The sequence below is a fragment of the Glossina fuscipes genome, unplaced genomic scaffold (assembly GCF_014805625.2).
Source record: "Glossina fuscipes isolate IAEA_lab_2018 unplaced genomic scaffold, Yale_Gfus_2 1, whole genome shotgun sequence".
In the NCBI taxonomy this organism is placed as follows: domain Eukaryota; kingdom Metazoa; phylum Arthropoda; class Insecta; order Diptera; family Glossinidae; genus Glossina; species Glossina fuscipes.
In genome coordinates this window covers 34,745,557-34,770,692 of record NW_023998415.1, presented here as the reverse complement: position 1 = coordinate 34,770,692, position 25,136 = coordinate 34,745,557, and the positions used below count along the sequence as shown (strand labels likewise).

Here is a 25,136-nt window from a genome sequence, read left to right as displayed (position 1 = left end):
GGTTTATGTTTTTGTTTTCTTTCTTTACTTTTCTTTTGTATTTCACTTTTGCGAGTTTTGTGTGTGTTGCCGTTCGTTGTTCTTGTTGTTGTCTTTTTTTTTTTTATTTTTATTTTTTTTTTTCATTGTTTTTTTCATTGTTAGGTAGGATATGTACGCCCTATCCAATAAACCACAAATTGTGCGAATCGAAAGCAGAAATACTTGCTTTCTCTCCTCTCCACTCCACTGCATACCATACTTTTCATCAAGCACATGTAAAACATAAAAATTCAAACAATAGACTGAACAATACTTCACACCCAATATGTGCGATTGCTATTAGTGTCAGAATAACCAACAGCCAAAAGGGTTACAAACTTCTTGTTTATGTGTGGTTTTCTACGGAATCCCTTTGGGAATACACTGCACTGAGTGTGTGTGTGTGTGTGTGTATGCAATGCTTATAATACTTGGTTTTATAGTTGAATATATATATATATATATATATATATATACCTGTGTGCATATTGGTATAGGTGTATGCGTACAGTTAGCAATAGAACCAACCAAAAAAAGTGAAAAAAAAAAAAAATAAAACACAATAAAACCTGATTTATGTGACATACTGCGTGTGTGATTGCAGTGTATTCACTATTGAATCGCTATACACAGAGCTATGTACATGTGTAGATACTAAAATCCTCGAAAAGATACATACTTGTATATATCTATACACATTCATTCATACATACATAAATATATCCTAGTTAAGTACGTTGGTACCCAGTTGAAAGTTTATATGTATTCGAGTTCTTGTTTGAAATTGTGCAAACTCAAGTCCACACACATACACACACACACACACACACACACACACACACACACACAAAGATTGAAATGACGAGAAGGAGAAAGAGGGGGGGGGGGGGGGGGGGAGCAAAACACACAAACAAAAACACACGCAAGAGGAAAAACAAAACCGACAACATTCAGGCAAACAAACCTGTGAAGAAACACTTAACATTTTAGTTGGTCATACGTCCTGAATGTCGTTTCTAACCGCATGGCAGGATAAATTATTGCCATTGAAATGCGGTTACATGACATTAGTGGCTAAGTTATGATACCTTATAGATTTTAATTTGTACCTGAGGTTGACACCAATATATTTTACTATTAAATGCTCTAAATCGTTCACTTAATTGAAAAAGCAATAACTCTAACAACATTCGTTCTGCTTGTGGTTCCGTTTTCCCTTTTCTTTTTGTGCCTTTCCTCCCAAGATATTTACAAAAATCAGAATAACTCATACAAATACAAATTCAGGCCAGTTGGCCCGGCACGACTCAGCTCTCAGGTGCTTTATTTAATATGAAATGGAAAAAACAAAAATCCCATTTATATATTAACTAAACCTCTGTACTATTTAAATTTATTGTTGTGTTACTTCACGCCACTTTTTCATATTTTGATTGATAAATACGCGATTAATCTCACAAAATGTTTATAAATTTTATAAATACCTCGAATGTATTGGCTGGCATACACTGTAAAAACTTGAAATATTTGGTGGAATATGTTCTTCAAAAATTGCTTATGAGCTCGTTAACATATATGCATATATATATATTCAAGGGGTCCCTTAGGCGAGCTTATCTTCATATATCAAACACTATTTCGACGGGTATATTTTGCCTTAATTTAATCTTCTATTCCGTACCAATCTAAGCTAATTTAATGCAATAAGAGTTTGCTCTTAAGGTCTAATCTTTACAGCTTTAATAACACATTTTATAAAAGCAAACAATGGCCGACAATTGCTCAATCAATCAATCCTTCAGGTTAAAAGTCTTACTCTAACTTTCTCGGTCTCTTTTCCATTAATCAATGACGAAAGGTCAAACATCGAAACATTGAATAATTACTGACAGAACTTACATCTTTACCTTACGTGAGTTGAGGATATGCTGTTCATTGCCACTGCTCAAATCAAGACTACATTTGATACGATTGACATTGCCAACGAACTTATACCAAATGACTTCTAAGAACATAGTCAACGTAGCAATCCCAAGCCAAATCGAGAACAGATGAAAATGACTTCAAATTAAGTTTGATACCAAACCGAATATTGGACTTTGTGACGTTGACCTTCGTAATATTTTATAATAAAGAAAAGGTGAGCAGTTTCGCTTCTTATCTGAACTGAATCGGGACAACTTCTACTTTTTTACTTATCAGAATTTCGAATGACATTTCGATGGTAATTCGTCTTTTGAATTGAAAAGGACACAACTATATGGGCATCAATTTTCAAAGCTGACAGACATTAAAAACGCATGTTTCGAATGTAGACAATCGGTAATAAAAAATGTACTATGGGAAAATGTTCTAAAATTTATCGTTCGTTATTTTCAATAAAAACCCATTTGCATGGTTACATACAATAAACGATTATGTGGTTAATAGGATCATTTAACTACTAACGAAAGTAATTTATTACGCTTTCATTGTTTATATAAGCAATTTGTTAAACAAATTAAATTCATTTTAGTTCATTCTTATTAGGAATGAAAGGTTTTTGAATGAAAATATAGCTTTACTCTAAGGCTGGCGGACACATATCTCATATTTCTCATAATAGGTAAGTTATTGTTGTTATCGATTTACGCTGCAAAATTTCTACTTCTTCGTATTTACTCTGCTGAAAACTAAAAAAGAAAATCTCGGTAAAATTTGGTCTAAGTCGTGCCGTATCGTAACGATATCGCGTAACGCAGGACAATAAAAACTGTGGTTTATTGTTTCTTTGATTATCAGATAGCGTCGGCGTCACAACATCACACATATTTCTATGCCATTGGTCAATTTTTGAACACCGCAAATACATATGCCGCAGTAAAAACTTCAATGGAGCGATGATTATCACAAATCAAAAGAAAAAAAAAAAAAAAGCAAAGACATGTCTCATACTTGAAGCAACATTGAAAAACGAAACAAGATGTTGCTTAGCTTGATCAAGCTCATACTTTGATACAATAATGACACAATTGAGTTTGAGACAAATGCAGGAAGACCTGCTAATAGATAAGCAATGGATAAGCACTAAGGAGGCGATAATAGCGATGCTAATGTCCGGATATGCGGATAGGTAAAGGGATAAGTGTTTGGAAAGGCGGAACAGAGGATGGAAAACACTTAGACCAGTAATCAACCGATCATTAAATTGTAAATCGAAGATAGGCGAACACAGTCAGGGACATCAGGGCATAGATTGACTGACGATCAAATCTACGGAATACAGTCCAGTTTGATGTGAGTACCTCCTTTGAAAGCTTTATGTCATAGTGCTCGATGGTCCAAAGGGTTAATTGAAGCAGTGAATTGACTGCTAATAGGACAATCCCGATTGCACGAGGCCCTGCAACTTTTCAAATATCAAAATAAAAATGAAAAGGTATGAGCCAACTGTCTTGCAACACCGGTCGACGCCAAAGCCTATCGAACACTTCAATATTTGACGTCATTACGATATTCCCTGAGCTGATGTGCCTGGCAGTAAGGGAATAACGCACTTCCCTCTGGTTTATGTGCAAAAAATTTTACTTTGGACAATCTGACCACTCCGGACACATACCAATTTTCAACTTTTTGTCCTATGACTCGAGCCAATCGACATAGCTTTGCTCGAGCCGAAGCTGAACTTTCCTTTGGACCTTTCGTAGGTTCCGGAAGGCCGTTCGGCAGTTTCAGGCCTATATACCAACCCGAAGGCAAAGCAGTATGTGAATCGGAAACCTTACCTAGCGACAACAGCGAGAAGGAAAAAGCGTTATTTATAAAGACAACCAAGCCCTCACCCTTATCCATCAATCCGTATAGTTTATGACCGATGCAATAAGTGTTATTAAAAAACTGATATATTGCTTGTAAGACAAGAAAAAAAATTATGCTCTCCTTTCAAGGCTGCATTGATTTTGCAATTTTTAGCAAAGCATGCAAACGAATGCACATACGAGAGGAGATAACTTGTGAGTATTAAATAAATGATGAATTGGTTTTATCGAATTTATTTTATGAAATTATGATAAACAAAAAAAAAACAAAAAAGATTTTCATAAATTAATTTTTATAATAATTTATATACTGGATTTCGAAATTACTGCAAGTACTCGTAATTAAAGATAAATAATTGTTGTACTCTTTAAGTGCATACAGTAATCTCATATACGTAAAAAAGCGATTGCTTAAAAAAATTGCACAAATTTTTAAAATCCCGCAAGAGGATATAAAATATTTTGATGACAATCGAAATAAATTTTATTTCAAATTTCAAATTGAAAAGTACTTAAAATCTATAAACTTTTTCTCTGTTCTCTCTGTTTTTGCGCAAACAAGGCGAACAAACAGAAACGAATAAAGGAAATCGACATAAGTTAAAAATAAAATTCCCCTAATAAAATATTTATCAGTAAATTATAAAGAAACAAAAAACAAAAACAAGAAACGGCAAAAAAATCAAAGGACAGCTAAAGCCACGTATATATGTATTTATGTACACAGTTACATCCCCATATAAATCTCAAATACTTAAGGGATTAAAGGGAGATACTTTTGTGAGTTGTTCTTACGTTTGTGTCGGTTATTGTAACAATTATCGATTATCACACATGTATGTTGTATGAGATTACATTTAATACCGCCCATATATATATATAAGTTTCAACATGTGACTGTGTATGGAAATAATTTGCTTTCTATTTTAGTCATGAAAATATCAAAATATTTTACAATAATCAGATTTCCATTGCATTGCATTTCGCATCGCAGCGCATTGATCACTGCTGGTCTCGGTAAGTAGATTAGTTTCATTTCTCTTGCGCCATTTGGCTTTCACTTTGTCAGTCCATCAACGGAGGAAAGGTGCGTTTTATTTTAAAATTTACAATGAAAGCATTTCTACTTATTCAGCCCAAGGCTGCATATTACCAGGGACTAAGTATAAACCAGACTCATAGGTAGATAATGAAAAGAAATTTCAAGAAATGTGATTTCCAAGGCAATGAAGACTAATCTCACCTTTTTGATGATAATCAGGCGCGAGCTCTAAATGAAGGATGACCTTGTGAACAACATCTCAGAGATGTCAGGAATGGCAAGGCAGTCAAAGTCAATTTCAATTTCATTCTTTATCATTATCTCAACTCAGTGGCCTTGTTCGATAATCAGATTTACATTGGCAAAGTGTACGGTGACTGTGAGACTACGGGAGTACGACGCACACGGGGGACGGGTAAATCACAAACGCTATGATAAGAAAATGATCATAAGATTTTGCAAGTAGTGACCGGCCACAACGGCAAAATATCGCTAACAGATTGATTTCCTTGTAATTTTTCTACAACTTGCGCGATCAAGCGGTTTAAGTATGAGCTTTAAGTTGTTCAATAATTTCGTAGGCTTTAATGGCAGCTTTCTTGCATCTTATATTGCTGCATCCGTCCCCGTATTGTCCAGGCCTAGCTCCTAACAACTATAATCTGTTTGCTCATCTTAAATGGGTGTCTCAGGGATAAGGAAAGGGTATTCTCTTACTCGGTTCCGGGATTTATTAATCAACGTATTAAAGGTCTCTATGACTTGTGTTCTAAAAAAACCTATATTTGACAGATATTTGTTCTAGGATGGGCTGAAGGAATTTGCAATCATTTGTTTGACTCTTTCTTGCTTGCATCGTTGATACGCTGATGATCTATAAGATCTAAAGTTCGTATGCCATTGAAATGGAGAAAAACACACGTTTACCATTAGAATTTGATTAGGTCCTGTTTTCTTACGGCGGCCAAATGGCTGAGGCGACAACTTCCTACCTGTTCCACACATTATTCAATCATTTGCTTATGTGCGGCCGTACGTATGTAAAGAATTTGTTGATTTTTCCTTGAATTTTTAATTTTTTCCTACAAAACATCAAAGGCAATTGTGAAGAGTTTGATCGCAATGTACTCCAACTAACGATATTTGTTTATGATTCCGCAAATAAATTTTCCTCGTGCCTATGTTGACAAATATGGAACGAAAACTTGGAAAATTTAAAAAATTTCTTAAACAAAAATTTTAGATGTATATGTATTGAATAAAACTTTCAATGTGTTGATAATCAATGTAACGTGCTTCTTACTTTCAAATAGTTTCGAAGGCACTTACATTTTAAAAGAACTCTAAAAAGTTTTGAGCCTCTACCCTATCAATATTCGTTATTCAGTGCGTACGTTCATCATTTATTTCTATCTGTCTATCTCCCTTATTAGGTTTAATATTTTTTAGAGTACACAATATATCTTATAATAAATACACAGACCCACATTTCGTGTTGAGCGCCGTATATTTCGTATATTTAAAGCGGATTATATTACGCGTATGTGTGTATATTTTAATAACATCTCAATAAGTGAACTGTCGAAAGTTTTCAATACTCACTTGTCATATAGAAGAACAACGTTAAAAATGCAATCATGTTGACAGCTTCACTTTCGTCGTCTTTATTATTCCTTTCTATGCGAAGTTTTGCCCCTTTTTTGCTTTTTTCTTGCCCTTGCTGCACTGCTTTTAATAATATTGTTGTTATTGTTTTTAGTTAGTTAGTTTTTGTTGCCTATGTAATTGGTAAAGATACTCATACAATTATATATATATATATATATATATATATATTGTATATATGTAAATAAAATATATAAATAATATGTATACATATGTATATGTATATATATATATATATATATATTTACATATATATTTACATATATATTTACATATATGAATGAAATGAATTAGAATTCGTTTTGTGGATGGATGGATATAGATGAAGCAAAAAACAACATATGCATCGAAAGCGGTACAAATTGTTGTTATGCGGGTCTCTCTCCTCTATGCGTTAATATTCACGCCATAAAGTTTCAATAAAAACAGCAACACTTTATACGAAACAAATTGAAGAGCTGATGTATGCACATATATGTACGTGCGGTCTTAGTAATAGTCGTGGTTCTAGTTAAATACACTAGTGGTGGTAATTGTAGCGCTACTTGAAAATATCAGTTTCTGTCTTTTCTTTTATTGTTGTTGTTGTTGTTATTATTATTATTATTGTTTTTGTTGTTCTATTGCTTTCGGTTTTGCTCATAGTATCTCATAGTAATATAATTTTTATGGTAAAGTTGATGGAACTCTTTATTTATTCCTGCGAAAAGCCAACCCGTTAAATGGCTCTTTTACGTTGGTTTTTTTCGTGTTTTTTTTGTGCACTAAGCATAGGTCGTTTTGGTATATGTGTGATTCCTGTTATAATTTGATTGTTGTTGCTATTGCTGTTATTATTATTGTTGTTCTTGTTGTTGCTGTTGTTGTTATTACTATTTTTATTATTATTGTTTTTGTAGCTTGTTATATGTCAGAGCATTTAGTATGAACGGAAATGCAACGAATTTTAAACGACGATGGCGCACATTAACCTTTTACCTCAGTAGTATACATCATATGCATGAACGTTCGAATAAATGATGAACACGTACAAAAAGAATGGCAACCAACTTAAATCGATAACAATCATTTGTAACATGAAACCTGCTGAATAGAAGGATAGACAGTTCAATGGATGATAATAGCGATGACGATGATGATGATGATGATGATGATGATGACGACGACGACGACGACGACGATGGTTCCCGTTGCAGTTGTTAGTTAGTAGCAGTAATTGTCTGCAGGTAAGAGTTGTTGTATCGCACGCAATCTATTGCCTGCTTTTTATTTTTGTTCTTTTGCTATCTTTTGTTACCGCTGTTGCTATCAGAGATGGAAATTATTTACTGGGAAATTTATTTGTTATGCATGCGTTTCAATGGTCTATTCGTAATTTCTCGATGAATTTATTTCTCGTTTTGTTATCTGTGTGTGTATTGTATTTATATGTATGTGCGTGTATGTGTGTGTGCGTTTTTTTTTTAATTTTTTTTATTTTTTTTCGCTTTTTCGCTTTTTCGCTCTTATAACATAGAAATGTATTCATAAACATGTACACTCATTCATCATGTATGCAGAATATTTATGGAGAGGAAATGTAGATATAATAGAGAATCGAATCCTTTAAATTGTTTGTCTTAAGTTATGCACATTGCTCAGCACATTGGTCTACATTTATTAGTTATCATAATAATGTTCGTTTCGTTGCACAATATTTATTTAATCGGTTTTTAGCATGTGCGTGTTTGTGCGTGCGTTTCGGAATTCATTGATATTTCTATTTCAAAATCAATTGTTTTTTTTTTTTTTTTTTTTCCTTTTTGTATGTAAAATGAATATCAGCAGTTGTTGTGTGTTGTATTTGTTATTATTGTTGTTACAATTTCAGGCAGCCATTTATTCGATTCAATCGATTGTTATATTTACTGTGAAGATTTTATTATTATTTTCCATTAAATAATTTATTTAATTAATTTGTTTATATTCTAGCAAATAAACATTTTAGCTTTGTGACATTGTTTTTGCTTTTTACCGTTGTCGCATACGATTGCTATTTGTTTCGCTTATTTGAAAATGTTTCGTTCGATTTCTTTTTGGCAAGCAATTTAAATTATGGCGGTAGAGCATTCAGTTTACCATTTTGTTACTCGTTATAATTGTTGTTGTTGGATTATGTAAAGTTTTTACTTTTCTTTTTTGTTTTGTTTTCTGGTTGGTTGGCTGGTTGGTTGGTTGGTTGGTTGGTTGGTTGGTTAGCTGTTTGGATGCTTTGTTGTTTGATTTTTGTTATTCAATTATTGTTATTATAATTTAATTGTTTAAACAGTTGCTGGCATACTTTATGCAGTTATGTGTGCTTATTGCTATTATTATTGTTGCTGTTGTTTTTCTTGTTGTTGTCATTTTTATTACATTCATTTATTTACATATTAATTTAAATGCACTGATCTGGATATATGTCAATACCTAAAAAAAAAATAAAAATAAAAAAAAAATTAAACAAAAAAATGCATTTAAAAAATTAATATAAAATAAAATGATAAAAAAATTAAATGTTCTATAAAAAAATAATAATACAAAAAAAAAAAGCATGAAAAAATACAGTAATTGCTATAACTGCATATAGACACTTTTATTTAGTATAGCATATGTTTTTCAAAAGTCGTTAGCCATGCTTGCTTAAAAAACAAATCAACAGTGAAAACAAAAAAAAAACAAAAAAATACAATTAAAGAAACATTAAATACTTTATTCGCCATTCTAACAGCGAATACGACATACCCACCAGGGGAGATGAACAACATGTGAACAATATGTCGAATTATGAGAATTATTTGCATTTTGCTCAACAACTTATTAAGTTAAACAGTATTTTGGTAAAGGTCCTCCCGCCCCTTCATTACATATCCGCAATTCACTGAGCTGAGAGCTTAAATGAATTTGATTTGATAATTCACGGAACGGAATTCAATTCTAATTTTTAGCTAAATTTTTTCTTAATTAATACCAAAACATTCACCAAAGAGAGAATACAAAATTCTCGTAAATATGTATGTTGCGCATACAACCCTGCGCTTCAAAATTCAATAAAATCTGTATGCTCTTGATCGCTGTAAACAGAAGGGCAATCGCTTTAGCTATGTGCGTCTGTCTGTCTGTCTGCCTGTTCTTTCATTTTTAAGTAAATGGCAATGAAGGCCGCGCAAGTTTGCCTAAAAAACAACCGAAATTGATTGAAAAACTTTTTTATTACTTTCGTTACATTATAGTCGAAAAACGAGGGAAAAATGAAATAGAAAGCCTCTATCCATATAATTACTACAAAACCATATACATATCTAAGAAGACAAATTATATATGATTTTTAGTTTTAAAAGCCCCGCCAAAGTATCGCTGAATCGTATGAGTATTGTGCGAATGTATGCTTGTAAGTGTCATAGGCGAGCTAGCGATGAATATTCGATCCAATTGATTAGCTTCATTCATTTGACGAGGCTGCCATGCTTGTCGATTTAAATACCATATCAAATATCAGGATATGTTCGTTAGGAAATGCCCGAATCACAACACATCCAAATTTATTCCCAATGATTCGCTTTCATAATATATGTGATGCACTGAGTTGTCCAAGATTGTCAATTTGTTCCACAAATTCCTCACATTTCCGCCCGCTCTCACGGTTGCAGTTCGTGATATTCTCCTCCTCTTGTAACCTTTTAGTTTGCTCGACTTCGTTTCCCGGGACTGTTATTATTATTGTCATTGTAAATGAGAGACAGAGATAGACAGAGATAGACAGTGATAGACAGAGAGAGAGAGAGAGAGAGAGAGAGAGAGAGAGAGAGAGAGAGAAAGAGAGAGAGAGAGAGAGAGAAAGAGAGAGAGAAGATATTTTTTGCAGCTCAACTTGCAATTCAACTTGGATAGCATGCAACCATGTTATCGGGATATTCGACCGACTTATTATGAGTCAATCAGTTACAGTTCGTCATATTTTCCTCCTCTTGTGACCTTTTGATTGTTTGCTCAACTTTGTTTCCCAGGACTATTATTATTATGATCGTTGTAAGAGAGAGAGAGAGAGAGAGAGAGAGAGAGAGAGAGAGAGAGAGAGAGAGAGAGAGAGAAAGAGCATTTTTTTTTTCAATTGCAATCCAACTTGGATAGCATGCAGCCATATTGTGATGTTATTATAACTCAAGCAGTCTTCATTTCTCGGGGCATTTTGTATTCAGATTTTGTTAACTGCTTTTAGTTAAGATAGTTATTAGTAGTCTACCCCACGAAACTGTAGCGAAAGTGAATTTAGGTAACGAGAAAAAGTCGAGCATCGTATCACTAGACTATATGTTAGCGGCGAGATGATTATGAAATCGAGTGTAAATTTCATTGCGACCTTTCTAAAGCTTGTGTTTTTTTCATGATGTAATCGCAGACTTTTTCAATTTGAAACGTCAAAGTAAATTAGAGCAAATGTCACGGCAAACGAAACTGAAAGAACTTCATCAAGTGGCCTTTTATTTCACTGCTATTAATACACTACAAGCAACAATCAAAGGAGTATAACCCCCTCCGCTCCCCCCCCCCCCCCTCTGCACGGCCTGTGCTGTACTTAATAATGCGCGAAACCATGCACTGCAGTACAGAATAATAATTATTTAATATTTCATAATTAGTTGTTAAAAGTTGGGATTATTACTGTTTTTATGTAAGCATTGCTTGCGCTTTACGGTTTACGTTTTAATAACACAAATGCAAAAAAGGGCGTCACAAACATATTTCAAATTTCACGGTAATTGCAAATAAAAAGCAAATTTAATCCAAATAATTTAATTTTGTTTGTTTTTTTTTTCTTTTTTAATAACATATTCCAGATTATAATTATTTTTCAATTTTGTAAATTTTCTTTCCTCTCTTTTTTGTTATTGCTATTGTTGTAGTTGTTGTTTTTGTTTTTGTTTTTAACTAATGATGACCATAGTCAAGCTAAAATACTATCATTTCACACAGTTTGTTTTCATGCGAATATTTAGTGAAACTTATTATTATGATTATATTCATTAACAAAAAAGAAAAAAAAAAAAGAAAAAAAAAATGAATAAATAAATAAAAATAAAAAAAATAAATCGTTATCTTACATATAAGTGTTATGATGTTTTATGTTGCGGCAGGAAAAACAAAAAACCTCAACTGTTTTATAATTCATTGTGAAGCCAATTAAAAAACAAAAAATTTCAGTTACGTTATTTATTTATTTTTTTTTTTGCACACATGAAAACCCTGAAGACTCCGTGCAGTTTTATTAAATTTTATGATTTACTATAAATTCATGATAATGAAATCATCACACCTAACCATGTTATGCTCTTCACCTCTAAAGACAATTGTAAACCAATCTTCCTCCACACGTTATAGACTTCACTGACTTAATGATTGCAAGGTTAGCTGTGATGGGTTTACTTGCTAAGGTACACATTCTGAACATTTTTTTTTTTTGTTTCCTGACTCATACTCGTCTTCTTCGATATTTATCTCAAGGAGGCAAAAATTCAAATAAACATTGGAACACCTCGAATCTTGGTAAGTTTCTAGGACATTAAAAGAAAAACAAAAAGAAGAGAAGGAGAAGAACTGGAAAGCACTCTTATAACTCTGTTTTAGTTACTTAGTTGATTAGCTTCGAGGTTCCGCTAATTACAACCAGCATTTTTACACGCTACGCCACTTGTGGTGAAAGACATGCAACACTTGGAAAAACTTGGGGCAGATACGACTTCTATTCTATCGATCCATTCACAATCATTTTCTAAATTGACGTAAACTTGTATGTCCATCTCTCCGTTTTCTTTTCTTGTTTTCACCTTGTAAATAGCAATTCGATGTGTTGTGATTGAAGGACGAATGCTTTTGAAAATGGTTCGGATCGGACGGAAAAAGAATTAAAGCTCTTAGAAAAAGAAAAACGAGAAGTATAATAAATAAGAAGAAATTGAAAATCATATTTGGATCTGTACTTAGGTACTTAATTAGTCCATTCTCAAAAGTTGAAAGTCTCCGCCTTTAAAATGAGTTTTTTTTTTTTTTTTTTTTTTAAAGTGTTTTCATAAACTCAAGTTTCTGCGGAAGAGTCCAAGTTCCTCGCATAAGTGGAATAACTTAAAGAGTTGTAGTTATCTCTTCAATTGATACGAAGTTGAAAGTCTTTTACTAATTGACAACTGCGGACGGTTACAATTACTTCGGAAGACAAATTGTTTTCTTGAGTATCTTTTCGTCAACATAAAAAAAAAACTAAAAGTCTTTTTCATACGGTTGAAATGAAATACTTAAAAAAATGAGCAGAACTTGAGGTGAAAGAACGAAGAGAACATATCGAGAGGCCCCAGTTGGTTGGGTAAAACTTCTACTTAAAAATTTCATCTTTTTCGAAGGTAAACCTTTCGAAATATTGCACTGGCTGTGAATGTCGCCTTTCGGTCTTTCAGCCGGGCCGTTAACTATTAATAGGGAATTTTTAATGGTTCAAAAAATCTTAGACCCTTAGCACCGGGTAACTTTGCAAGCATAAAGACCAAATCAAAATGAATTAATTTGTTGATCCAATTCAAAGTCAATGGAGTAATTGCTAGGTGTAGGCATTCTCGGCTCTTTTGTAGATTCTATGGCCGATTTCATGATCAGTTTTTACTTTCTTTAAATCAATTTTATTGAAAGACTTATCCAATATGCATCGGATGTTCACTGATAGTTTGCTTTTGTTATTGTAGATGAGAAGTTTTCGTAGCGAAAGAAAACAAATTCATCGAAGAAAAGCCTGAATGCTGCCACACCTTTATTTTATTTTTAAGAGAGAGAAAGAGGAAAACTTTTTTTTTTCGTATTGAAAGACTGCCACCCTGCATGTATATAAATCTAAATATCGAAATCGCTTTATATTTTTACAAGATTTTATTTAATTTGCTTTCATTTTCACGTCAGCATCGAAACTGGTATTCGACATTTACTAAATAAATGCTTCGCTGACATTTTGCGCACATAGTTTGGCTGTGTGTGTGTGTGTGTCAAAAAAACAATTGTAGTGAAAACCATGTTTCTTGTAGATGCGTAGATAATCTTGATCTAAGCAAAATTATAGCAGCATCAACATCAATCGTAGCGAAGGTCTATCTACAAGAAAATTTAACGCATTTCTCTTTGTTGTTAAAATGCAGCTACGATCTCTCAACGATAATCGCAATGAACTAATAACGGACATTAATATAAACGAATGGATAATGAATTCCGTCATTAATCGTGGATTTGGGGAAATGTTTCGCAAAATTTCAAATCTTAACCTTTTTTTTATATCCCTCACAGAAGGATGGGGGGTATGTTTATTTTGTCAAAACGTTTGCAACGTTGCCCAGAAGGCAACTTCAGAGACTCCATAAAGTATATGCATTCATGATCAGCATTGAATTGGGAATCGACTTAAGCATGTCCGTCTGTCCGTCTGTCCGTCTGTGAAATTTCTCTTGTAAACATTCTCCAGGACGCAAAAATGAATCCATCAACTTCAAATTTGGCAGAAACATTGCCAGTTTTTGCACGCACGCAGGCTGGGATTGCAAACGTTCCAAATCGGTCGAAGGACATGTTCACAGCATGACGTAAACTTTTTTTTGCTGTTATTTGCTCATTAACAATAGCAGATAAATGTGCAAAAAATTGAACGAATTTTCTGCGGGCAGAATGAAAGAAACTGACCACGCCTGCCCAATATTATGATGTACCAAAATTTAAGGGGGAAAAACAAATTTGTTTTCCATCTTCCCGTTCATCAAAATGGGAATTTATTTAAAAACTTGTTCTTTTTACAATCATTCATTTTATAATTAATATAGATGGGCGGCTTACAGAGGCGGCATCTAGACTTAGATATATCTAAGATTTATTACGATATAAATTCTGTTCTCAGCGAATTAATTAATTAAATGAATAAAGTAAGCTAATATTTTAATTGAATATCTAACGCGTGCCAAAGAACACGAAAGCCTTATATTTGATTAAATTCCCACCCCCCCGCCTCCCACAAAAAAAAAAAAAAAATATATATATATATACATAAATAATAATTGCGAACTTATTTCTAACAAAAGCAAGAAAAATTCTCGAAACATATTAAATTTCGTTTCCTTTCAAAGCATTGCGGGTGGGTAAGTGACCTTTTGTTTTCAAGGTGTTACGCTTTTATTACAAATGTTTTTAGGCTTTTATGTGTATTTATCGTAATCTGTAAAATAAAAATGAGAAATAAGATAAAGGGTTTTGGCATATTCAGCAAAGCGACCTACAAGCTTTAAAATATTCTGCAGCATATTTATAAATCACCTCTACATCGATCATCGAAGAAGCGCGATATACTTGTTAAATTTGTACGTACATTAGTAATACGTGAGTGATACGTGTACATACATACATATACATAGTTTGAATTTAAATTGATTCTCAGTTGATTTACTATTTCCATTCGCTTGATCTGTCCTGAGAGAAAATTTAAAAATAAATATGTTTCGCGTCGCATTAACCAATAGGCGAAAAAATCAATCCAAAGAATTTCGTTTAACAGATGAAATGCGGTCGGTCGAGAAAAGTCAAAATTAAGAAAACAGTAGAGTTTTTTTTTTTTTTTTTTTTTTTTTTTTTTTCTTGTATTATGGGTGTCAAAGATTTCTTATTTGCTTATGGTCGATCAACTTGGTCGATCCAGGATTTTGACTTAGTTTTAAGTAAAGAACGTTCATGATAGCAACGTTTGATAGCAATATTTTCAACAAAACTAAAGACTATACACATTTGCTACCGAACTATGCTAACAAAGAACAAGTAAAAGCCTTATAGTGGGACACAGCCCACTATTAAACGCTCTACGTTACCTTGCAGTTGTCCATATATCGACTTTTCAAAATAACATCTTGTATCGGGAGTGCTCAAGAAAGAGGTTCGATGCGAATGACTGTCAGTCCCGTTCGCCCTTGGTAGCAAAATGGGCCAGTGTATCAAATTTCATGAATAATTGTGCCCTGCATGTTGCACACAAGAATACAATAGGGACAATCGGACAGACGGACAGACAAGCTTAAATCCGTTCAGAAAGCGATTCTGAATCGATCGGTATAATAAAAGACGGGTCTATTTGAAATCTTCACAACTACACAAACTTAATATATCCGTGCACGGCAAGTAGTGTGGAGTATAAAAATCGTTTTATTGTTCTGTCGAAACGTTATCGTAACATGGACGATATGCCCTTTTATTGTTTGTTTATAATGCCGACAACCAACTAAGATGAATTTTATTCTTCATCTACTTTTCATATATAATATCATTTCCGATTATGCTCTCTTTCCGGGTTTACTTAAATGTATGCCTAGTGAGTACATTTCTACAGATCAAATTCTAAATTAAAAGGCCAACTATTCGTAGTCTGACAGAAATATTCTTAGTTGGCTCATAAAGAGAGAGAGCTAACAGGTCGCAATGCAGTTTTCTATTTGTTACTTTTGTGACTTATTTCATAATGAAATTAATATGAAAGGGTTTTTTTATTGTAAGAAACTCAAGCTTCGGAAACTAAAATTTAATATAAGTTTATAAGAGCTATGACAAGCAAACGCATTGTGTTCTCTTATGACTAGCGACTGCTTATAAGGAGAAGACAAAGTCTGTAAAATTAAAGTGAAAAGCATTTGTTAATTTTAAATCTTTGCACATTAAATGCACTTTCTATAGAACGTTGCATGTCATTTTACTCCTGCGCAAAGATGCAATTCTTCTTCTTTTCAAAGATTATTGGCGTTTTGAAGTCACTCCGCCCGAAGAGTTGCGATCATATATAATATATTTTGTTATTTTTTCGTTTTTTTGTTATGATTCTTATAATAGTTTTTTAGTATAAGCACAAACCACATATCACTTTATTGGGTGTGTAGATCTCAAGTAGGCATAATCGTAACACTTTGAATAAATCATTTCCTCTATGTGTGCGTTTCTTGTGTTAAAAATCTGCAAGTCTGAAAAATGTTGTAACTCTTGTTCTCTCTCTCTCTCTCTCGCTCTCTCGCTCTCTCGCTCTCACTTTTTTATATTTAATTTCTTAATAAATAACAACAATTGTTTATGACATTGACAGAAAACTTTAGCTTGACAAAAGCATACAGCGTTGTCATTTGGGTTGTAGGTAGGCATGTTTCAAAGATTTGTTCTTTTTTCTTTTTCTTATTGCTTATTTCTTTCCACATTTATTGGGCAAAGTTTTTTAAACATTTTTAAGAAATTTTCAGAAGAGGCAAAAGTTGTTTTGAAACAATTATTAAAAAGTTTTATGAAATCGTTAAGAATAAAAACGATAAAAAAATTACTAATAATATTATATTTTAGAGAAGTGAAGCAAAAAAAAAAAAGAAAAAAGAAAAGAAAAATAGGAAAAAAACGCCATAGTTAAATGTAACATAACATTATCGCATAATATAATAAGAAGGGCTAAAATATTGCTGATAGTAATATTATCACTTTTGATTGTGTAAAATGTCATGCGACAACAAATATCAAAGTTAATATGAAATATCGAATAATAGTATCAACGTCAAGCAGAAGAAAAAATACTGTCCGGATTATGTCAATGAAGTTCATATAAAAAATATTTTTCATCTATCGTATCTATCCTTTTATATACTGCAAGATAGCTAAAATATCGATCAAAATTTTTAATTAAAGATTTATTAAGAGATACTTGGGTGGCAAGTGTTTTACCAGAGTTCTTACTTTTGTTATTTGCAATAAATAAACGCTTGATTGATTTGTTTGCATAAAGATTTATATCATTTTTAATAAAAAAAAACTTTTTTTTTTTCTTTTGGGCATTTGAAGTGACTGTTTTTATAGAAGCAATAAAACTTATTAACTGATAGTATGTAAATTTGCTTTACAGATTTTGTAAACAATTACGAATTTTTTAAAATGCATTACTTTATTAAAAACTACTATTAGAAAGATAGCGTCATTTATTTATTTATTTTATTTAATTTTTTTATTTTTTTTTTATTGTGATTGCCTCGGTTGCGGTTATATATAATAAATTTGTTAAATCCTGATATTTCATTGAAATAGGGAGACTGTATAATAATCCAGATTAACGTCAGATGGATAAAGATAGAGTTCCACTGCAATAGCAGTTGATGACACTCTCGTCAAGCTAAATTCCAAATTTAGAAAATCGATTTGATCTTTCGCTTTAAAATAAAATATTACACTGCTTTTTCTATAAATTATAGATGTTTTATTTGTCTAAACTAAATTGGATGAGCCGATATGAATGAAGACAAGTTAAGAGCCAATAATGTTCGTTTCCGGTGGAAATATCCCTCAAATTGAAGGGCCGTCAAATCAAGATAAGAAAGATGGCAGTGGTTATGTATATGAACGTGTCCAAGGACCATGTTGAACACGTCGAGATTTAGTTATGGGAAAGCTTATTGCACGTTGGATGATGCTTTCGCTTATAGTGAAAAAAGGAAAAACACGACGCCGTGAAGTGCATGACTGACAATGACAAAATTAACTGTCATAGCCATTTTATTCTCCCGCGACTATTATCTGTTAGCTTTTATTAAAATTTTGCTCTAGCGCGGACGATTCTGATCTCATTCTGAGACAAATCCGTCTATCAAAAAAAAAAAAAAAAAAAAAAACAAAGATAGCCGAGACGTTCGGGAATTGTTGAATTAATTATGTTATTCCGCGTTGAATTTTGCGAGAGAAATGTCTTCTTCTTGCCATCGACTTGATCTGACTGGATGGATTCATTAGGGAAAGCCAAACGTACTGGGTGCATAATTTCATCAAATTTGATTGCATTTCGTGCAACAGCTCAACGGAATCTAGCCGAAGGCAATGACGACAGGAAAGCATAATATAAAATTTGACATTTCATTGCCTGGCATGCAGATTTTTTGCATTAATTGTAACATTGTCTAGCGTATCAGTATGCAATGGTATTTACGATTAAAAAATGGGCAATGATAGATATTTCGGTTTTGAGGCAGACTGACTTTTCGTTTAACATTTACTTAGTTCAAATTTTACAATCAACTGACTTTCATTGAACATTTTCGTGTAGAGAACTTTCTACTAACACACGCAACAGTAAAGACTTATGCACTTTATGCATTATTTCCTAATAGCAGTGTATTTATGCATATCGGGTTGTTGCCCAGATGTTAATTTTAAACATCTATAATACTTAATTGAGAAGGATATTTATGATAAAAAATCTCTTATAAATTATGCATTAATTTACGATAGTTTCTATTGAATATGGATACTTGAATAATGTATACTATATTGTTAGTGTAGTGTACTATGTGATGACCTACTTTAAATTGAATAAAAATCTATTAAATGCCCAAAATTTCTACGCATGAAATGTCTATACATACAAAATATATATATTCATAATGGATTTGATCATTTTCTAAAAATCATGAAAATAAAAAAAAAAAAAAAAAAAAAAAAAAAAAAACTATCTTATTTATCTATAAATTAAAAAAGTAAGATAACAATCGGAATATTTTTTTTTTTTTTTTTGTTTATTAGAAATTAAGTGTTTTGTGTGTTTTCTTTTGCTTAATTTTTTTCTTCTCCAAGTTATTTATTCATTATTAATATAGGTGGTATTCACGACTAAAGACAAAATCTTAGCAGAAGACATCACAAATGCATAAAAGAAAAGTTAAGAAAGAGAAACAGGAAAAACACAGAGCAGAAGAAAGAGCAAGGAAGGGAAAGGGAAAGAAAGAAGAGCCAATAGCTTTAATCACTTCTGTGCTAATTTGCCTGTAAGTATAGTTTTAGTTTGCTACTTTTATACCTTAAAAAAAAAAAAAAAAAAAAATTAAAAAATTTTTTTAAAAAAAAAAAAAAAAAAAAAAATCGTTGTTCAATGACTGAAAAGCAAAACAGATCTGATTTTCGTTTGAAAGGAAAAACAGAATATAATGAAAAAATGTTATTACATCGTATTATTAGTTAGTTATTAGTTGAAGTGAAATTTCTCAAAACGAATATTTTTCGTCTTCTTTTTCTTTTTCATCTCCTTCTTCCTCTTTTATTGCTCTGCTTGTTTTGTTGCTACCGATACTATTTTGCCAGATTGTTAATGCGACCGAATGCTTTCTCTCTCTTCTAATCTGCTAATCCCAACACCCACAGATTAGAATCGCATGGATATGAAGTAGATTTAAAATTGGCCAACAGAGATTTATATGTTTAGATAAAACAAAAATTTGGCACTCAACACAACATAACAAATATCACAGCTATGACTTTCCAGTAATCTTTACTGAGGGATGATGTGCTATGATATATGAAAATAAAAAAAAAAAAAAAAAAAAAAAAAAAAAAAAAAGAGAAGAAAATAATAATCATAATAAATAGTAACAATAATAATAATAACAATAATAGGAGAAAAACAATTTATGAATGTGATATTTGACAAACTAACAAACAAAAGATTACATCGACTAACACACTAACTTACACCCACATATCTCTTTGTTACACTATAGTCCTCCATAGTGTATAAAAAATTGCTATTGAGAAAAAACAATTAAGATATAAAATCTATATCGCCGCCGTCTCGAAATTGAGGGCTTCTGCTAGCTTCAAGCGTTGATATGGACCGAAGGGACCCTATTCTTAAATCGACTTTTGTCATTATATCTTGCATTGCTTGTTGTTTGGGGTATATTAAGTTTGCGCAAAAGTACATTTTACCTTTGTCTGAACGGCTTCAAGTTTGTCTGTCTGTCTGTCTGTCTGTCTATCCGTGCATATTTTTGTGTTCAACTTGTAGATATCTTAACGAAATGTGCTGCACTGTTGAGTTTCTTGCCAAGAACGAATCCTATTAAGACTGAATTGGACCAGACTAGTTTAGCGATCCCAGTCCGTATACACTCTCTTGGTTTGAAAAAGTCGTGATACGGGAAAAATTGGCCATCTTTAAAACAGTATTTCATTATTCTCAATTCATTCGAAAATTTTTCGACCGGATGAGTTCATCTATTGAATCTTTTTCCGTATAATCGAATTTTACGTGAGTGAGCCTTTGTATCGCAAGAATGTTTGAATTTTGATGGTTTACGGTGAACACTGGGCTGTGAGAGTAATTCCACATAGAAATTTGGAGAACGTGGATTCACTTTTGTATTCGGCCCATCGTCCATCAAAAATACGCTTTTACATAGCACAATAAAATATAATTGTTGGTATTATTGGACTAAACGAAGTGGTGGTGTAGGATATTTATTAGTCAGCCTTATCTGACTATGACTTTTACTTGTTTTTGAACAAAATTTGTCCAAATTTTCATCGTGTTTGCCGACAAATTACTCCCGCGCAAATTTAATCTCTAAACAGGATCCAAGGAATCTATTTGTTTTTAGGTGAATTTCGAATTGTTTTATTCATTATTTTTGTACGTAGCGCAAGCAAACATGGCATGGCATAAATGAATTCTGAATTTTGCGTTGATCAAGAGAGTCCTCTTTATCTAATTTACTATATTTTCTATTAACGATTTTAGGCTTGAGATAGTCTTGCTTTTTATGACTTTTCCCTTATAAGCGTAAGCGTAAGCGTGAGCATTCAGTTTATTCCTAAGCCTGATTTAATTGATGCGTATATATATGGAATCGATTGGAAATTTTCCCGAATTGCGTACGTATGAAAGGACGAAATCAACATACCTTCGTGTGAAAGTATACACAAAAAATAAAAATTCTTTACAATATGATGAAAATTACCCTTTTAACGGCGCGGACATATCTTTATAAATAATTATTTGAATTAAGATATTTGTCGGTTATTGCAGCGGATCCACATACTATTTGATTGTATTGTACAACAAAGAGATTATTGTTTTAATTTTTTTATTTTTTATATTGTGTGTGTGTGTGTGTGTGTGTGCGTTATTTCAAGTTATGATCAGTACATTTGATATCATTTTGCGCTCTTTGAATGCAATTAATTCTCATCTAAACCGTGCGGGAATTTATTTATTACGATGTATACGGCAAAGATTCACTGATCAATATTTTCATATTTTATTATCGTTTCACTTTAAATGGCATTGCTTCTAAGCCGGTATTTAATGTTTACTATTTCAAATTTTTGAATATCCGCACACATCCGCAAATTGATTTTATAAACAATCACGATTGCCTCCATGTGCTTTATGGCGAATATCGCGGAAACTTTTCTATTTGTTTCTTCTTATCTTCTTTCGTGCCTTTGCGTGTGATTGTGTATGTGTGTGTGTGTGTGTGTGTGTTTATTTTCTTTTTTAAATATATTATTATTGTTATTACCTATTTTTAGGAGCTCGATGTATATTTATAAGTTTTCATATAATTTTTTTGTTTATTTGTTTTGTTTACGTATTTTTATTTCTCTCTCACTCATCGTCTCATTGGACTGAAAGCAAAAAAAATTGCCATATATTGAATGCAGTAAATGTTGCACGTTTAAAATACCAAGGCTACGGTATTAAATGGCGCTCGGTATTTTAGTCACCAGCGTTGTGTTCATTATGCTTGTCGCGCTTATACTGATTTTCATAGTGGGCCTTGTACTTGTGTTTTGCTTTTTCGTTCTTCATTTCTGCTGCTGCTACTGTTGTTGCTGCTGCTATTATCAGAAAACACGACTACAGCAACGACAACAATTTCGTAAGCGCTTTATACCATAAAAAATAAAGAAGACAACGCAACAAAAACTTACAAAACTGTAAACACTTTAAGACGAATCTTCGATACTCGACGCATCTAAATCCGGGCGATAAGTTGCGATCATTCTTTTGCAGAATGAAATTCTGATGTAAAACTTTTTTTTTTTAACAAGCTTTATACGACATGTTTATAATGAAAGTCGTATATTCCAGTGGAGGAAAATATAAAAGAAAAAAAAAACCATTAATATGTTATGTAATTAATTTAAATAATTTTTTTCCTATTTTTCTTTTTGACAATCAGTTAAAAGGTTAATAACAGTTTACTTCTTTCTCTCTAACACATCAAATTGTGGACAGAGGGACATCGCTTTCTTATATAGAGCATGTTTTCCTTTACTTATTTATTGTTGTCTTCACGGTATACAGACGTGTTGGATGACAAACGATGGCGTAATGTAAATAAACTTCAAGTTTCCAAACAAGAAGTTATATCCTTCTAGAGTAGACTTTTCGACTAAGGTCTAATATGAAAAATAGATCGACAAGGCCTTGAAAGCCTCATTCAATTTTTGCTTTCATTTTTACATTTTTCCACTGGACTGAAATAAATGATGAAAGTTCTCAGTTCTCAGTTCCCATTTTACAGCGAATTCATTCATTTCGACTGATCGACCGCAGGAAAGTGATATATTTGGTTCGATGTTAATAAAAGTTTGCTTTCGTCGCATGGATACTTTTTACAACGACTACCAACGAAATGATGAAATTAGTAGGTTTCGGAATAGTAGGTGCCATGGGAAGAGTAATATCTAAAAGAGCGAACAATCACAGAGAAATTACATGAAGCATTCATGACATCTATGAGGGGAGGATATGTTAGCTTTTATACTCCCTATGAACGGGTACCAAAGATTATCTATCTTTTGCAATTGTCTGTCTGCTTGTTTATCTTAAAAATCTTGGATCTTATGATCCAAAGGAAACTAAGCTAAAAAACTTTGCACACAGTATAGTCAATCTTCAATCCGCGCATGTAGAAGATCATCAAAAAAATGGTTTCTCTCCAAAATTAATTTAGTTCTCGCGTGTGGAAAAACGCACATCTATGGACCTATGGATATCAGTTTTATATTTATATATTTATTAGTATGAGGCAGGAATTGCGACTAACAACTCAATGGTCGTGTGTTCAAATTTCCTGTGCTTTAGAATTTTCAATACAGGTGAGTGCATATAAATACATACATATATATATATATATATATATATATATATATGGTTTCCAGGTGTTCCAATGGTGGGTGTTCAACGGTGCTGCTTAAATTGCATAAAAATTGAAACTTTCATGTACGTTCAGTGTTGGCTTTTGCTTGATGTTGCTTTTGAAGAGCATAGGAGTGCATATGCATTTATAAAACTCTCTTACATATCCATATGGATAAAGATGATGTGCGGGATGTGAACGTACATCTGTTTATAGGCGAATGAGTTTCGCTCAATTTAATCAGCTGTCTATTGCTCTCTTTTTACGCTCCACATATTTTTATACGTATAAGTTCGCCGCAAATGTACTTATGTTGTGAAGACTTCTTTTTTATTTATTTATTTATTTTTTTTTTTTTTTCTTGTTCTTTATTTTTAAGTCAAACTTTTCATTTTCAATGAAAATTTATTAAAACATAAATTAAAAATTTCGGATTTTTCCTTGCTTGCTCTTATCTCTCCCGGTATTAAATTATGAAAATATTTACTCGAGGGATATTCTTTTTAACATTTAAGGTTTTTTGTCATTATCGGAAGAAGCGAATGAAGAAAAATATGAAGATAACTGTAGAAAAGAATTTATAACGCGCTTTACGGAATACTTTCGAGCGTATAACGTACAATATATCTTTTATATTAGAGCATATCCTAGGGGAAATCATTTTTTAAAACGGCCGCTTCACTAATAAATTCTCTTAAGGCAAACTTATTAAATAAGTAATGAGAGACATTCAAAGTCAATTGTCATAGACATCTTAAAATAACGGAGCATAGATCTACCAACAATATCTTTTCAGATAATATATCTTACTTCTGTTTGCTTTTTCTTGTTTTGGTATTGACCTAATATTGACGAAGAGGAGAAACATCGAAATTAAATGCCATTGTTCTCAATACTTGATACGCATTAAAGAAAAAATGGAAAGCAGAAAATTGCCTATTACAAGCGCTATTTACTCTGCCCAATGTTTTATTATTATTATTATTATTAATTTTTTTTTTATACATAAGAAAATTGTTTTCCGCTTTACTGAAAAGCCAGATACGAGGAGTATTCAGGCATGAAGTACAAGCATACCTATATGGCACACATTGAATATGAAATAAATCCTTGACGAAATCCCCTAAAATATACAATAATATCAAGTGCACGATATTCAACCATGTGAAGCGTGTATATATGTGCATGCTTACATATTATGCTGAAGAGTCTCTAGCCAACGCTCACCAATTCTCACTTAATAATTCAATACCGAAGCATTGAACTTATATTGATAACATGTAATTTTCCAAATAACCAAACATACTGACATACAACTAAATCGAAATAATACTCTTGAATAGTCGTATCTTAAGTAAGAGAGAGAGAGAGAGAGAGAGAGAGAGAGAGAGAGAGAGAGAGAGAGGAAAAATAAAATTTTCGTTAACTTTCACTTTAAATATGAAAAGAGTCATAAATTATTATTGAAAAGTTATAAGAGAGAATAGATTTTAGATTTTGCGCACACTGCACTACCGTTGGCGACACTCTTTCGTTTATTATCTCTGAACTTTAAATGCATTATAAAATATTGCTGGCCTACATACTACGTACTAT

The 25,136-nt window shown here is 32.3% G+C and overlaps 1 protein-coding gene across 5 annotated transcripts in view; it reads right to left on the bottom strand.

The window, feature by feature from the left end:
* The window catches only part of LOC119632087, a 166,751-nt gene extending 144,858 nt beyond the window's left edge, over positions 1-21,893 (bottom strand). For 4 of the 5 annotated variants that reach the window (XM_038024800.1, XM_038024802.1, XM_038024798.1 and 1 more), the window contains exons 1-2: positions 6,885-8,002; positions 6,463-6,637 (exon numbers count right to left, since the gene is read on the bottom strand). Coding sequence is in view for 3 of the 5 variants with exons in the window: in XM_038024798.1 (XP_037880726.1) it covers positions 6,463-6,499 (37 nt within the window). In the remaining 2 variants the exon portion in view is untranslated. Of the gene's footprint in view, positions 1-6,462; positions 6,638-6,884; positions 8,003-21,350 lie in introns of those variants that run through there. The other variant, XM_038024799.1, reaches the window with a different exon arrangement.
* Positions 21,894-25,136: the final 3,243 nt, after the last annotated feature.